A 16,378-nucleotide genomic window follows, 5' to 3' on the forward strand; every position below is an offset into this window, starting at 1 on the left:
CTGGCATGTGGGAAACGTTAGATTTAAAGATGAAAGATCACTGTAATAATCTGCTTTTTGAGCTTTTGAACAGTGCAGTATCGGCTGACGACACTCCCCAAAAATACATTTATTATTTAAAAGGGAAGTGAAAACTGGATTTTAAAAAAGTAAAAGTGTATCACCTGTTTTTTTTTTTGTGAACAGTGTTGTGTAAACAAAGCAGTATCTGTCTGTTCTGTGCAGACAGTAAAGCCTCAGGCAGTCTGGTGTAAGATTATTTAGATTGTTTACAGCATTAAAGAGCCTCTCATTCTCTCTTACTGCATTACATAATCAGTCTCAAAACCACTCATCGTTTATCACTCATGTCTGTGATGTTCTGTTAAGGTATACCTGCCTCCTCTTTAACTAATTACTTCTTTATTGTTGAGAACGAAAGTTGAGAACTACTTTTTGTAAAGACGGGCATGTTTTGGTGATGTGCTAACTCCCCGCTCCCTGTGATTAAGTCTCGCAGGCAGTCATTTTCCGTCTGCGGTGTAGATATTCTGAGCAGCTGCCTTTCTTTCATCAGTGTGAGTATGTTTGTGTGTGTGTGAGACAGAGGAAGGGAACATGGTTGTGTCTTGAGGCGAATGAGGACACTGTCTTGAGCGTGTTGTGGTCTGCAGCCACAAAGTTGGATGCATGTATTTTTGTTGTTGCTTTGGTATAATTGTGTTGAGTGAGCTAGCTAACGGGCACTAATTAGACATCATTCCAGAGCATTTATCCCTGTTGTCTGTCCAGTAAAAAAAAAGATACTTAACCCCTTACCATTCCGCTCTCTTTTTACAGGAGTAGGGGTAGTAGACACGGGATGTTCAGGGGTAGATGAATAGTCAATGAATTAAAATGAATTAATAAATGAATTAATCAATTGAAAATAAATTGTGAAAGGGTAGAACATGATGATATGAGTTTGTGATGGTCATCCCCATGCTCTATTATGTCTCATGGCAATTTTTGGGATGATACCATTTGTTACACAGATTTCGTGCTAAGTTTTTTGATAAAAAAATGATCAATAATTCCTCCAAAATACCACATTAAGACACCAAGACCTTGAGGAACACCATAGAAAAAGCCATGCTCTGATTTGGTTTGATTGGATGATGAGCACTTCTGTGGTGGAAACTGCTCAGAAACCCCCCTTATTGTCAATCTAGCTAGGAATGTAACTCAATTAGATCCTTCCTTCCTTCCATCCTTCTCCACATCTCCTGTAGATAACAGATGCTATCTGTTATAAACTTGCAGAGATACTCGAGTGATGTCACTTAAGCTAAAATGATCATGATGTGTGAAATTGGTTCCTCTTTAATCCTCATGTCTGTGTGTTAGACTGCGTGGACGGACAAATACAGTTTAGTGTGCGTGCGACCGTGTGTTTGGGTGTGTTCGTGGGTTGTGCAGCACAGTGAAGTGGGCGCATGTCTTTCCATGGCCTAGTTAGCGCTCTAGATGCAAACCACGGCGGAGGACCACAATGCCGTTCTGCCAGGCTGGCACAGGAAGAATATGAAAGCAGCGTGGTGGGGGGATTTCACAGAACAACTCATTATTCTACGCGTATTTTTCCAGTCTCTAACTTTGTACTGCTTATCAAACTAGCCACAATGCTAGCTGTCTGAGGCTAATACTATAATCCAATGTAGGCGTACCTGTACATTTCCAATGTACCTGTATTGTCTTGTACCTACCTGTGCAAATGCCAATAAATTCGATCTGAATTTGAATATGTTGTACTTCCTGTGACAACAGGAACTCACTGGTGACACTTGGTTTGTTCCTGACATGAAACACAGTGTAACTCATTTGGCAATTTGTCTATACTTGTGTGGAAAAAGGTAGTAAGGAGAACTTGAGTCATTTTTGTTAAAACTACAATCTTCAAGAACAAGAATGAACTGTCACACAGTGCTACAAGGACAAAATGCATTGATAACTGCATGATCTAACAATTAGAATTCAATCCAGCATGTTTGTATGAAACCAAAGCAGCACTTTGTGTACAAATCTATTCTATTGTCTACTTCAATATAGTACAATGAATGTGTGAACAGAGGGCACACATTCTTCATTCAGAGTGATGAATAAACAACACCAAAATGCAAAATACTCGGTTGCATCAAAACTATTCATACCCGCAGCGATGTGAATTTGCGACAGTTGCGACACAATAAAAGGTTTGAATAGATTTGTGCAGGCAGAGGACCGATTACCAGGATCCTACTGGCCCAACGCCTAAACAGCAGCTTATCAGTGAACTCCACCCAGATCCAGAAGATATAAAGTAATAAATCTTTCTGAACGCCTGGTGGTGCAAGAGGTAGAACGCTACAAACAAAAACTTGATCCAGAACAAATCCAGAAATAATTCCCTGTTTGAGTGCCGCTGATTCTACAAGTTATTAGAGCAAACTTTATAAACATCTTACTTTGTGCTTCTGCAAAATGCATTTTTTTAAAAATATTTTAGCGCATTACACAACATATCTTTCTTTGTTCACAGTTTGCAAAGCACCAAACATGACTCTAGGTGGCCCCTCCTTCAATCGGAACACCGGAGTTTGGCTAATGTATCCAGGCAGGTATTACATATTAATCTGTTCTCATTTAAAATGATGAAAAATACTAATAAAGGATTAAAATCCAGGTGGAAATCTGATTATCAAAATAACACCTGCAGTGAAAATATTCTGCAGTTTCAAAAACTGTTTTGTTTTTTTACCCTGCTGGTACACCACATGAGGAAGTCACAGTCAGAGGATGAGGTCAAAGGTCGAGGTACTCACTGGTTTCTTGAGGAAAAAGACGGACAGGGCTCCGATCAGAGGCATGTCTCCCAGCAGAGGCTCCATCACCACTCTCACCGTCCCATGAAGCTGGAAGGACGAACAAACACATTCAGAATCAGTCAGTTAGTCCACAGTGATGAAACCTACTGATCCTGTTCACTGTTCTATTAGACTACAGGACACTTATGTCTTTAGAGATGGTCGCTGTGTCAGATTTTTTCCTGCTGTGCGTTGAGCCCCGACCAATCGTTGCTTGTGATCTTTCATGACCTGCAGGACCAGAGACAGACTTCTGAGACCAGGAATGTGAACCATGGCTTCACAGAGGTGTCATAGATGCTGTCAAACTAGGTGAGAGAGGCCAATCAGAAGAAGGTAAACTTCTCACATTATAAATGTTGTTTAAACGAATTGGACTTAAAGCAACAGTGGGTAGAAACGGAGCAAATATGATTAAAAAAAGTTATTTTTATGAAACGGTCGCTATATCCTGACAGTAGTGCATGAGACAGGTAATATGAAAAAAATCATGTTCCTCTGTGTCCTCCGGTGCTCCTAATGGCATCTGCAAGATTTCACAGACAGGAGGAAAACAACCAATCAGAGCTGATCTGGAGTCTGCTGTCCAGCTGCTGTCTTTGAGAGCCGGCTGTCAATCACTCGCAAACTCCGATCAAACGGTCAAACTAGGCAGCGCTGATCAAACATGAATCAATATTCTGATTCATTAATCAATGTTTTCAGAAACATCTTGTAGTGTACTGTTTAGCTGTAAAATGAGAAAGTTTGTGACCCGGCAGCCATGTTGAGATCAAGTTGAGGAAATATCAAGCACCGCCCACCAGCCGGAGCACAGCCAATAGGAACGCTTTCTCTCTCTGAAATGACCTGTGATTGGCCAAAGTCTTCCGTCATAGATTTTTTAAAAGGTACCCACGAGTACCCACGAGTCTCCCCTTTACAGACATGCCCACTTTATGATAATCACATGCAGTTTGGAGCAAGTCATAGTCAAGTCAGCACACTGACAGCTGTTGTTGCCTGTTGTGCGAATAATTTGCAATTAATCAAGATTAACTATTTTAATGGACTGATGTTAAACTGAACAGATATGAGGGATAATTCTTAGGAAACAAGTGAATTTTTCCCCCTCAGTGTTTTTCCTTCAAGCTGCTTTCTCATTGGATGCAGTGACTCAAACTTCAGATATGTAGACCGCCCGTCTGCACCACCAAATTTGGTCCTAACTCACTGAGTAACATTTTTCTCATCAGAATGGGTGCGGTGGAAAGATAGAAGATAGCAGTTTGTTTATCTCTGCCGTCCTCCTGCCTGAAGGAGTGCGCTTTATAAATCATGTGCAGCAGATTATTTGTGTCAGGATGCATTTAACCAGAAGAAGAAGAAGCTCTCTTCTCAGTAACTGATGTGACTAAAAAAGGATAGAGTTGATGTAATTTGACAGTTGATGGAGAGAGAACTCTTCCTAGAGAGTGACTCATCATTCACGATGAGCTCTAAGTTAACGTCTTCGCCGTCTAAACTACTTAATTCTCCAGCAGCCTGTGAAAAGCTGACACACAGCCCCGAGACTGACGCTATAAAATTTGAAGCCATACACAAGAGGTAAATATTGACTTTGCCTCTTTCTCTCTGTAAATCTTTCCCACTCTTCTCTCTCCTCTCGCTTTCTCTGATCTCTGAACAGCAAATATGGCCTGATCCTATGCCAACAGACGAGTGGATAACGTCTTCTTTATCAGTCCTGTGTCAACACATTATGTAAAAGTGTCTCTGGGGAGGTCAGGGGTTAATGGGGTGGTCATGACCGAGGGAACGACGGCTGCCACCAACAACATCTGTCTGAAAGTCTCCTTTTTATCCTCTATAACCTCATAAAATGAATATTAATGTTAATGTGGTTCAAGGTTAAATATTTGGTGACATTTTGCACTGAATTGATTTGAACTTTCTATGTATTTGTTTTATTTTAGTATCCTCTTACTGCCGGAACAATTCGTCAGTTTAATATACAGTATCAGCCAATTTCCATTAAATCAAATATTTTGATTAATCATTTAAATATTTTAGCGAATAACATTTCCACATATTCACCGGTTCTAGCATCTATATTTGCTGCTCTTCTCTATATCTATTATATCGCTGTTAATTTCATATCTTTGAGTTTTGGACTGTTGGTCGGACAAATCAAGTCAATTGTGATGAACAAATGAACAAATTATAGACTAAGCCTTAAATTAATTGATTGATCAAAACATAACTGACAGATTATTCATAATCATTAGTTGCAACCCTAGCATTTTGTATTATTTTGTAGCTTTATGTTAGCTTTTCTATTGAAATACTTATTTTACAAAACTGAAAAATTGTTTGCACAAAAAAAGGAGGTATTAACCTATTAAAATAGTAAAAAAAATGTCCATCACAAGCGCAGAGAGCCCAGCTGTCTGTCTTCATATTACTTGTTTTGTACAACCAACAGCCCGAAACCTAAAGATATCCAATTAACAACAATATAAAACAGAGAAAAACAGAAAATTCTCATATATGGGAATCTGAAACCAGAGAATATTTCTAATATGTGCCTGATGAATGACTTCAAATGATGAATTGTCAGAAATGTTGACCATTAATTTTGTGCCGATCGACTACTGGATGAATGAACCGATCGTTTCAGCACTGTTGATGAATCTAGCTACACAGCAGGAACCACACATGACCTGCCACTAGTTTTAAAGAGCTATTCTTTGCTCTGTGTGAGCCTGGCTAACAAATATGCACCATGACACAGCATAAAAAATGACTAATAGTACTTAACATTGTACATCCCACACTGCAGTACTACCTGTATGCTTTTGATTCCAGCTCTGCAATAGAATTTCTTGATGTCCACGTCGATCTCTGTATTCCCAACGAAACTGAAAGGAAGAGAAATGCAATAAGAGGATTAATGTTATGATGTGAAAGGAAACACATTCATAAACTGCATATTTATGGCTTCATGTGTTTGTTTCAATACAGAGCAAACAACAGCACTTGTTAGACACTTTTATTCTTAAAGAAAAAGGCTGGTGTCATCAGTAGTAGCCCAGTGGGAACTGCTGAAGATGGATATCTTTAATACGGCTCAAGAGTATATATTTTCGTAGGCTTTGAGAGGCTGGGATGGACATTTTGTAGACTAATCGATTGATCGTTTGGTCGAGAGAATAATCGACAGACCAATCTATAACAAAAACGATTGTTAGTTGCAACCCCTGCGTATTTTTTTATTTATTATTATTTTCTTTTTTTTATTTCTTTTTTTGTTTTTGTTTATTATTATTTTCTAAATTTCTCTATTATCATTTTTTTTCTAATTATCTTCTATTACTGTCACTTTTATTATTTGTGCAATGATTTTGTGATTTTGTAACAGAAATGTTTATATTGCACAGTGAATATATCATATACTTTATATATATATAGTGTATATATCTACCTGAAGATGTATACATATTTTGTATAATACCAATAAAAAGAAGTCAAAAATATATAGTTTAATATTTTAAAAAGGTTCAGTAATTTCCTAAAACAGCTGGGCACTTTAGTTTTTTAATAAACAGGAGTAAATAGTGCATTGGAGACTATTTACACTACTTTCGCTGCTTTGTAGCGGGATCAACTCATTGTTGGTCTTTTCATGGGGATTATTGAACATAAGAAACATCTGGAATATCACCAGCCTTAATCTTCAGAAACTGCAGCGATCAGTGGTAAAGCCAAGTGTTTGTGAATGTGAGAGGTTGACTGTGTACCTGATCTGCATGTCCATGATGACCTGCCTCTTGTCCACATTCTCCGTGTAAACTTTTACCCCGTTCACTCTCAGCGGCTGCAGACACAAAGACATCACAAAACGGTGAGCAAGTGAGCAAATCTCTCTCGACTCTGACCAGAAAACCTTTAATATCTGCTGGTCATCACCTACATGTGATGCTCTGAAATGTGAGCCAAATCTGCCTCAGTACAGTATGTGGTTTAAGAAAAGACAAACAAAAGAGGGATGCTTTTCACAACAAATATTTGTTCTGTTGAGACAGAGTTAAAACATTCAGTCCATGTGAGTCATGGAAGTTCAACTGCAACACAGAAGACGAAAATAGAAATGTACCAATAAAAGATCTAAACACCTACACTTTGACAGAAGCTATGAGCAACAGTATTATTACTGTGCATGTTTTAACCCATTTAATACAAATTACTAATACTTTAATATTTTATTTTAAGACATTTTCCAAATAGTACTACAGTATTTCATATTTCTTTGTTTGATTTTATTGTTGTTGCCACTTTGAAAAGTGCTTTAAAACAGAGAAGAATGAGATGTAATAGCTCTAGTACAACTAATCATTTTATGGGATAATCTCTCTGTTTGTACTGTTGTTGCTTTGTGTCACAGTTTTCTTTGTTTTTGAGCCCCATAGGAGCCATTTCATTGACCCCATTGTATAAAATGACCTGTGGTGACCTGTAGGATAATCACAGACTCATGAAACTGTACAGCCACAAACTACAGACCTAGAGCATTCAGAGGATGGAGGCTTTCCTAGCTAGATTAACAATAAGGGGGTTTCTGAGCAGTTTACACAACAGAACTGTCGCCATCCAATCGCCAAAAAATGCAATTCTTGCAGAAATCTCCAAATGTCAAAAGTTTTTGAAACCATATCACAGCATGGCTTTTTCTATGGTGTTCCTCAAGATCTTGGTGTCTTAATGTGGTATTTTGGAGGGATTATTGATCATTTTTATCAATTCTCCAGTGGTAAAAAATGGCTAAATTTAGCACCAAATCTGTGTAACAAACAGTATCAACCCAAACTTTCACAATTTATTTTTTCAATTTTTATTTCTGAGGAATGACTAAAACAACTTCACACTCAGTGCTGAGCTGCATCTCAAATTAATCTCCAGGTTTTCAGCTTTCAGATGATGTACACCACTTCTATGTGACATCTACTGTTGACCTGCTATCTCCCCCTAAAGACCCTCTGTACCACCACCCCCCCCCTAAAAAAAGGACAAAACGGGTCTATGAAAAAGAGGGGAGGAGTGAGGAAGGTTCATTTTAAACTCCCTTTACAAATCAAATACTGCATCATCATGACAGTCCGGGTGTTGCTATCTCATCACCTTGTCGCCCATGTCGATCTTGGTGAAGCAGAAGGTGCTGAGATGAGGGCTGGCTTCCTTCACCGCCGGTTCGATGGTCTCTCTGAACAGCTTGTCCACAAACTGGCAGATGAACGGCCACATCTGCTTCACCGTCTGAGGGAGACAGAGAGAGAGAGAGAGAAAGAGAGAGAGAGAGAGAATTAGACAAATGGATCCTGTCCAAATCCCACATGGTCGACACCAGGCTGGAGCTAAGACCCGTTTCAGCCAGATGCCACATTCTTGGTAACACTGTTAGCTGCAGCCGTTAGAGAGGGCTGTTTTTACTGCATGCCTGGTGGTCTTTTTAATCAACTCCATCCTTTTTATTTGTGGGAATGATCTGGTTTCTCATTGTTTGGAGCCACGAGAGATTTATATTGCCGTATATTAATGTGGTTGAAATGAGAAACAGTGCAGAGACCAGACTCACACACTGACTACGTTTACATGCACACCAATATTCCATTATCATTCAGAATATGATAACATTGTGAATTTGATTACGGGGCATGTAAACATAACATATTCTGTTTGGATGTTCTGAATCAGGCTTTATTCCAAAGCCTTTCTCCGATTAAGACATGTGGGATATGTCCATATTATTCAGGTTTTTAGGAGCATTCTTTGGACATGTATACAGCACATTCACAATATGCATCTCAATTGGGATTTTTTACAGCAGTTTGCAACACACGACCTCTTGCCTGTTTGCGGCCAGCTCTGTGCGTTGGAAAAAAAACAACTAGTTTGCAGAGATGCATGCCCAAAAGAAAAGCCCAGATTTCTGGTCTGAAGGAGAAACACACCTACTTTTAAACATTATGAAAGACTTGGATATCACAATGCCGACCTTTTCATGAAGATAATTGAAGGAAATGAAAGAGGGAGGTTGTGTTCGCCACCGGTTACATTAATCGGAGTATGCACAACTGCATGTTAACAGGAATATTAGTGAAATATTCATTTTCATCAGCCGTGTAAACAGCTTAGTAGGATGTTTTTTCAGAATAAGGGCAAAAAAACAGAATATGTTTGTGAACGTGTGAACGTAGTCAATGAGTCCACATAAACAGACTTCTGCAATACTAACCACTGTAAAACCTACTGCCACATTATCTTCTGCAAGGAGAATATTACAGTAATAAAATTTGAAGAACAATAACGGAAATTATTCATTAATCTGTTAATGTGCCACAGCCACATCCTGGCGCTGTGAGGGCTTTGAGTTCAGAGCGTTTCTCTCCTCGCTTCCTGATCGTCTGCTGCTCAGTGACCCAGAAAAAAAAAAAGCTTTGAAGAATCTTTACAGGCTAAGAGACGAGACGAGACGACGGCGTGAATATGTGTGTGTGTGTGAGCGAACGGGCAGGAATGTTCTCAGAGCTGGTCGTCACCCAACATGCTCTGCCCGGGGTGTGGTCGGCCTCTCAGCTGTTTGGAAAAAATGGACTAAAGATCTGAAGGATATACTGACAGTCAGACTTTTGTGGTCTGTTGTGGTTCTGTGGTCCTGAAGGAAACCTCATTTAATTCTGGTTCTGTCCAAGGTTTCGACCCGTTAAAGAGGAGTTTTTAATTGGGTCTCTAAATCCTAGAGTAACGGTCTAGACCTGCTCCATATGAAAAGTATTTTGAGATAACTTCTGTTATGATTTGACGCTATATAAAAATAAATTGAAATGAGCATTATTCAAAATAAGCACAAAAACCTCAAACTTTTAAAAAATACCGTACAAAATCAGTCTTTAAAGCCCTCGTGGTCGCTCCTTGCACTTCATCTTCAGCTGGCGAGCAGTTTATAAAACGCCAGTCAGCCGGAGTTATCACCCATCAACCCCACACAGATAAATGATGGTAAATCTGTGAGCATAAATCTGTCTTATCGCCCCTTAAAATCAGACTCCCTGCGCCTGTAAACATCCATAAAAGACAAAATGACAACCACTGTGTCAGGTTTGGATATTAAAAAGCCATTTTCCTGTTCATCAGCAGCATCCATTAACTTCTTACTGGAAGTCCACCTGAACATTTACAGTAAGTGATGCTCTTCCACTTCTCTCTCTCTCTCTCTCTGTCTCTCTCCAGGGAAGTGGGAGCAGCACTGGGTCAGGGTCTAGCAGAGCTCCAGATTCACATCCTATTTATAAACCCTACCTGTGTGCCTCTGCTAGCTAACAGGCTAACAGCGCCTGATGTAGAGCCAACCAGTGGGCGAGAGGAGACAGAGATAAAGTGTGTGTGTGTGTGTGTACCTTATTCAGCCACTCCACTCTCTCCACATCTGGATAATGGACCTGGAATAACAGACAGAAAGGCAAGAGTTAGAATCATGATTTAAATTCATACAGAATCACCATCAATGACCAAATTTTTAGGTCACAAATCTGTTGCTTTCTTTTTTAAATCTTTTTTTCCTGTGGTTTACTCCATGGTAAATGTGTCTTCTGAGGTGCTGCAGTTTGCAACAATTACTACAATCTATAGTGCCCGTTAATACAGACTAAAGGATTTAAATATATTTGAGTTTAATCCAGTTGCAGCTAATGCTGTAATCGACCTAGAAAAGAAAATGCTGTATTTGAGTTGAGTCTCCCAACTTCAAATTCTCAGACTTTCCCTTTCTAAAATACATTTCTAAAAGGACAAATTGCCTCAAAATTCACAGAGCAGTGGGATAAATGTATATTTCACACGTTCAGCTGTCATTGAGGGTGATTAACAAGTACAGACTATTGTACGGATAAGCAAGGAGGTCAAAAGTCAGAGCTATAGTTACTTGCCAAACAAAATATGAGTAGTAAGTAAGGGATAATGTACAGCGAGCCAGTCATTGTTGTGAAAGAATCCCCTTCAGGGCAGCATCGCCCTGAAAGGGATTCTTTCACAACAATGACCCTCTAGCTGTACATTATCCCGCTTATTACACGGCTACTTACTGAAGAAATCAATATTTTGACACAAAAACAGTCCACCAGAGTCAGACATCAGAGTTGCGCCCATAGCAACAGTCTGTTATACATAGCAACGGTCTGTTATCCATAGCAACGGTCTGTTATATATAGCAACGGTCTGTTATCCATAGCAACGGTCTGTTATCCATAGCAACGGTCTGTTATATATAGCAACGGTCTGTTATACATAGCAACGGTCTGTAATACAGAAATTACAGACCACAGAACGCCGTGATTGACCAATCAGAATCGAGTATTCAACAATGCTGTGTAATAATAAATAGTATATTTGTCCCTGGGATCACTACGTAGTATCCTTTTCCTTTATTGAGATGACGTACCAGTTGCCAGTTTATTTGGTACACCTAGCTAAAAATAAATACGGTAAAATGCATGTAAAACAACATGATAATAATAATAATAATAATAATAATAATAATAATAATAATAATGTCATGTTCCACCATGTATTTATATCAATAAATAATATCTGTATAACAACATTTCTGCTACAGGTCTGATTACTAGGGGTGGAGGGAAAAAAATCAACTCATGTAAGAATCGTGATTCTTATCTTCTAAGATTCTGATTCAATTCCCAACTTCCAAAAATCTATTTTTATCTACTTTTCCTTACTACTGTGGCCGTCTGCCTCACGGAATGCGCCACATGAAGGGAGTCACACATCGTGATTTTCATTAAGTGTAAAATTAAATAACGTATAAAGTAATAAAGTAATGTTAGGTCAGGCTGAAGGAGGAATAATTCAACAACAACAACAACTGTCATGATGGAGAGAACTGGGTCACACAGTGACACCGTGTCCTAACCACCAGCGTTACGTCATATAAACACACCACGTACCTATCAGCTATCAGCGAGATCAGACTGGAGACGGGACCACTTAAAAGACATTTTGTACTTTTTTGTACTTTTTGAACAGATTACAACAGAATATTTCTGTGTAAAACTTAATTATTAAAGATAAACACACAGTGTGTATCTTGCTCTTTCTTCCCTATCCATGCCAGAGCCTGTTAAAGCCCAAAAAACAGCACACACACTGTAAAACACCTGGCCTCCCCGGTGACTACAATTTGGCTTTGTGGTTTTTGCATTTTTTTTAAATTTTATTTTAAAATCACCCCAAACCGGAGATGGTTTTGGTTACCCACCGACTTCAGACATAGAGTCTACAGCCATGTTAGCAGCTCTGTGAAGCTGCACGAACTGCTACAGCGAGCTAAACCTAGCTACCTGAGAGAACGGAGTCTATGAGGCCACAGTGGAATGCAGTCTGACAGCAGCATCAAAGCTGTTGTGGAGGACCGGGAGTCGACTGAGACAGACCTGTTACATAACCCACACACTGGGAGGATTTTGCAGAAACACTCAGGCCTGAGGCAGATACACATTTGTGAATAATAGGGTCATAAACACAATGCATTTATCTAGACGCTTCCAGGAAGGCTTTAGTCTGTAAATAAATAAATAAAGACTTTGTGTATGAGTGCTTCTACCTGCACTAATCACAGCTACACCAGCTGCATCTGTTGCGAACTCAAAACGAAACAGAGGAGTGGGAAACATGGAATAAAAGGAGGAAAGAATGACTCATCGATCCTATAAAACAGGCAGCTGCAGAAGAACAATGTTCTCCCGTTTTAGGGCACACAACAGAGAAAGAGAGAGCAAGGCTGAAACAGTACATGGACACGGAATAAAGGGAAAGAAGTGCATTTAAACTCAGGCCAAAGAGCAAATGATTCACATGATGTAAACAGGAAATAACACTTAACGAAGCAGCCAACATGACTCAGTGTTGGAGACAAAACTGGGAAGAAAACACAAATATATGAGCAGAAGAGGAAATGAAGCTGGTACAAAGATAACAGACGAAGGGAGGGGGATGAAACGTAAATGTATGTTCTCTTATAGCTTTATCCATGATGCAGAACACCCTATAGCCTACATGACAAAGCAAGGGAGGTGATTCATTTCCTCACAAAAAATAAAAATATTTCTCTCTTTTAGAGCAACAATGGCACTACATATTTTCCGGGTGAAGAAGGACAAAGGTTTTTAAAGGTCATTCATTTCTTCCACTTGGTCTTAGCAGAGAAACTGGGAGCTTTTAGCTCTCTTTGCAGGACAGGGACAGGAACAGCTCCCACCGTCCAGACGATTTCCTTCAAATCCAACCCAATGGCTCACAATGCTAAAACGCAGTGTGGAGGCCTCTAGACACTGATAGTCTTCTCAGTGACGGACTCTTCAGATGTCTCAAAATTAATTTGGTAAAAACATATTCAAGGCACGAGATGAAGGATGTTCATTAGCCTACAAATGACTTCATCATAAAAAATAAATAGGTCAGACGATGAAACAAACCTTCAAGCACCAGAACATTTGGCTACTTACTAGTTACGAGTTAGCATGAGTTAGCATGTTACAAGCTAACGGAGCTAATGAAGCTATGAGATCTAACAGGGATTTTGTCTTTTTTCCTGTCCAGTTTTTCTTTTTTTATATATGTATACATGCACTACCATTCAAAGCATTTGTAATCAGCTACTATATTGATATTGTTCTTCGTTTTTTCAATAATGGCTAATGTAAAAACAGTAGCTATAATTGAGACACCAAATGTGTTATTTAAATTTGAAATATTTTTGTCCCCAAAAGAAGAAGAATTAAACGATTCAAACTTCCATTTAGTCGATGTCCCCAAAGTGTTGCATGATGGGAGAATACTGTTATACTACAACTTGGATGCTGAATTAGTTTTCCAGTCCAAAAAAGTGTCCGTGACCCTCGATGATTATTGAACCACAACGGATCAACTAGGCTCTAAATATTGAGTTAGTCTGTTTTTCTAGAGGTTTAAACTGTGGTTTGTCAGTCCATAGTGTGTTCAGCTGATATTCTCTGATCTGACATTGCAATATATATATTTTTTTTCTGCAATATATGTTGCTTAGAGCGAGCACATGGACCTGGGAAGCAGCGAGGTCCGGGGGAAGGGTGCTGTAAAGCTCACGGTCAGAGCCGCGAGTCACCTTCACCCCCGGACCTTTCCAAGAGCAGACCTACCAGAGCCGTTCGCGGTGCACATGGAGGAAATGTGCCAAGCGAGGTCCAGCCAGGGTGTGAGAGGATCCTCCCACAACGAGCAGCTGCGTCTGACCCGCTGACTTAAAACCCCCCAGGCAGACGCGGAAGTGTAAAAATATTCTCGGTTCATTATGAAACTGTGGCGGGCCTACCTGGACTGTACTGTAGCTAGTTAATGGGTATCACTAGTTTAGTCATGGAGAATGAGGACGTGGGAGTTTTCCTTTTGTATCAAGCAGCAAAAAAGTTGTAGCATCACGTGTTTGAGTTCATTGGCGACTTGTGACTATTGTACATGCACACATCGCAATGGCGATACTGAAACGATACATCGTGCAGCCCTAGTTCCAATAGTGCTAACCCTAAACTAACCTTCTGTTTCTATTGTGAAGTCTGAAGAAAAGCTTTGCTAAAGCAACACGTTGCAGCTGTTAACTCCAGCTTGTTCTCGGCTGCATTATTGTGACCTTGACACTGAAACAGGAAGCTGTTCCTGTTTAAATCTGCACACATTTTGATGCTCAGCTTCCAGTTTCTTTAACCAATGACTGCTGATTTCTTCTATTCTGATTCAACTGGTGCTCAGAGGGATTTTTTATCTTTGTGCCCAAACTTCTGCACAGCAGTGTATACAATATATACAAGCAATCAGAGCCAACTGGAGGATATTGTTTAAAGAACAAATTGAAATGGGAATACAGAACGGGGAAAACACTTCCGGAAACAGCCGCACCTCCCTCCCTCTGTTCAGGACTGGAGCTTCCCCTTTTAGTAACGCATGTGTGTGTGTGTTTATCTGAGTCAAAGCGAGCCCACAGTCCTACTACTATGTGACAGCTGTTTGGAAACCCCACCCTTCCTGTACAGCCACACCTTCAATACAATGCATGTGTGTGTAAGAGAGAGAGAGAGAGAGAGAGAGAGAGAGAGAGAGAGAGAGAGAGAGAGAGAGAGAGAGAGAGAGAGAGAGAGAGAGAGAGAGAGAGAGAGAGAGAGAGAGAGAGAGAGAGAGAGAGAGAAGGGTGTGGAGAGGATGAATAATTCTCTAATAATGAATACAAACAAAAAGGAATTCCCTGTCATCATTTTAGATGTATGTCCTGTTACTGCCTGCTGACTAAATAACAACCTCAGCTTCCGACAACAGAAACAACCAGGAAACTTGCTCAGTCAGCTTCCCCTCAAACTGCAGAAGGCGTTGAAAAGGTGCACAAACCGGAGACCTATACTACAAGACGGCTGCTTCATGCTGACGTCTATATTTAGGCTCAGAGAGAGAGAGAGAGAGAGAGAGAGAGAGAGAGACAGGAGCTGTCGAGGAAATATGAATGCTCTATTGTGCTGAGGGGTGGAAAGACTAGGACTAGGTTTTGATGTTTTATAGATTTCAAACGTGCAGCGTGCAATAGTGAGTCTGTAGTTAGCTGCAACTACTCCCTGCGTACCATTTTTAACCCTTTAAAAACGGACAAATCGAGAGAAATCGTTGTTTGCATGATCTTGTTTAAATATATCTAAAATAAAAACCATAATAGCTAGAGCATTCATACTTTTTGCAGCGTAAAGTTAAGGCTTCTGTCTTTCGCGTCATTACATTGTACGCTCGTTATGACGTCATTATGTTGCGTAACGTGCGGTGCAACACGTGGTGACAAGGCGCCAGAGTTTTGCCCCATGATGGCCGTGAGAAATCATATGCATGATCCTGTTTAAATCAATCTAAAATAAAAACTTTAATATCTAGAGCATTCATACTTTTTCTAGCAGAAAGCCAAGGCTTCTGTCTTACGCATTATCACGTTTTATGCTCATGATGACGTCATTATGTTATGTTATGTATGGAACGTAATAACGCAAAAATACCAACGTAGGCACTGGGGAAATAATTCTCTATTGTAGATGAAACTATCAAAACGCCCCTACTCACAAAGATGAGCATATCTCAAAAACTAAAAAAAATGACATAGTTCAAATAACTTATGGAATGTTAAGAAATATTGTGTTCATGTTTCTATATTTAGAAATATTTTTGGGTCAATATGTTTTGTGTTATTTAGTAAAATTGAATGAAAAAGACAGTTTTTTCATTTTTCATTATGACACAATTTCAATACTTGTCAATTACTATGTTTTATTGATTTATATAACCTTCTAATTCAGGTTGTACATATTTTAAGGTTATGATGCATTTGAAGATACTCAAAGAAATGACATCACAATAAGCAGAAATACTAATGTAGGCACTGGCGGACCATGTCTATTGAGTTCAAA

The 16,378-nt window shown here is 39.5% G+C and overlaps 1 protein-coding gene across 4 annotated transcripts in view; it reads right to left on the minus strand.

The window, feature by feature from the left end:
* LOC141777700 (extended synaptotagmin-2-A-like) overlaps window positions 1-16,378 on the minus strand; it is a 60,596-nt gene that overhangs the window by 31,265 nt on the left and 12,953 nt on the right. For all 4 annotated transcript variants that reach the window (XM_074652202.1, XM_074652201.1, XM_074652200.1 and 1 more), the window contains exons 3-7: window positions 10,295-10,336; window positions 8,019-8,153; window positions 6,641-6,717; window positions 5,689-5,761; window positions 2,820-2,909 (exon numbers count right to left, since the gene is read on the minus strand). In XM_074652202.1, coding sequence (XP_074508303.1) covers window positions 2,820-2,909; window positions 5,689-5,761; window positions 6,641-6,717; window positions 8,019-8,153; window positions 10,295-10,336 — 417 coding nt within the window. The remainder of the gene's footprint in view (window positions 1-2,819; window positions 2,910-5,688; window positions 5,762-6,640; window positions 6,718-8,018; window positions 8,154-10,294; window positions 10,337-16,378) is intronic.

Source organism: Sebastes fasciatus, chromosome 11 (genome assembly GCF_043250625.1).
Source record: "Sebastes fasciatus isolate fSebFas1 chromosome 11, fSebFas1.pri, whole genome shotgun sequence".
Taxonomy (NCBI): domain Eukaryota; kingdom Metazoa; phylum Chordata; class Actinopteri; order Perciformes; family Sebastidae; genus Sebastes; species Sebastes fasciatus.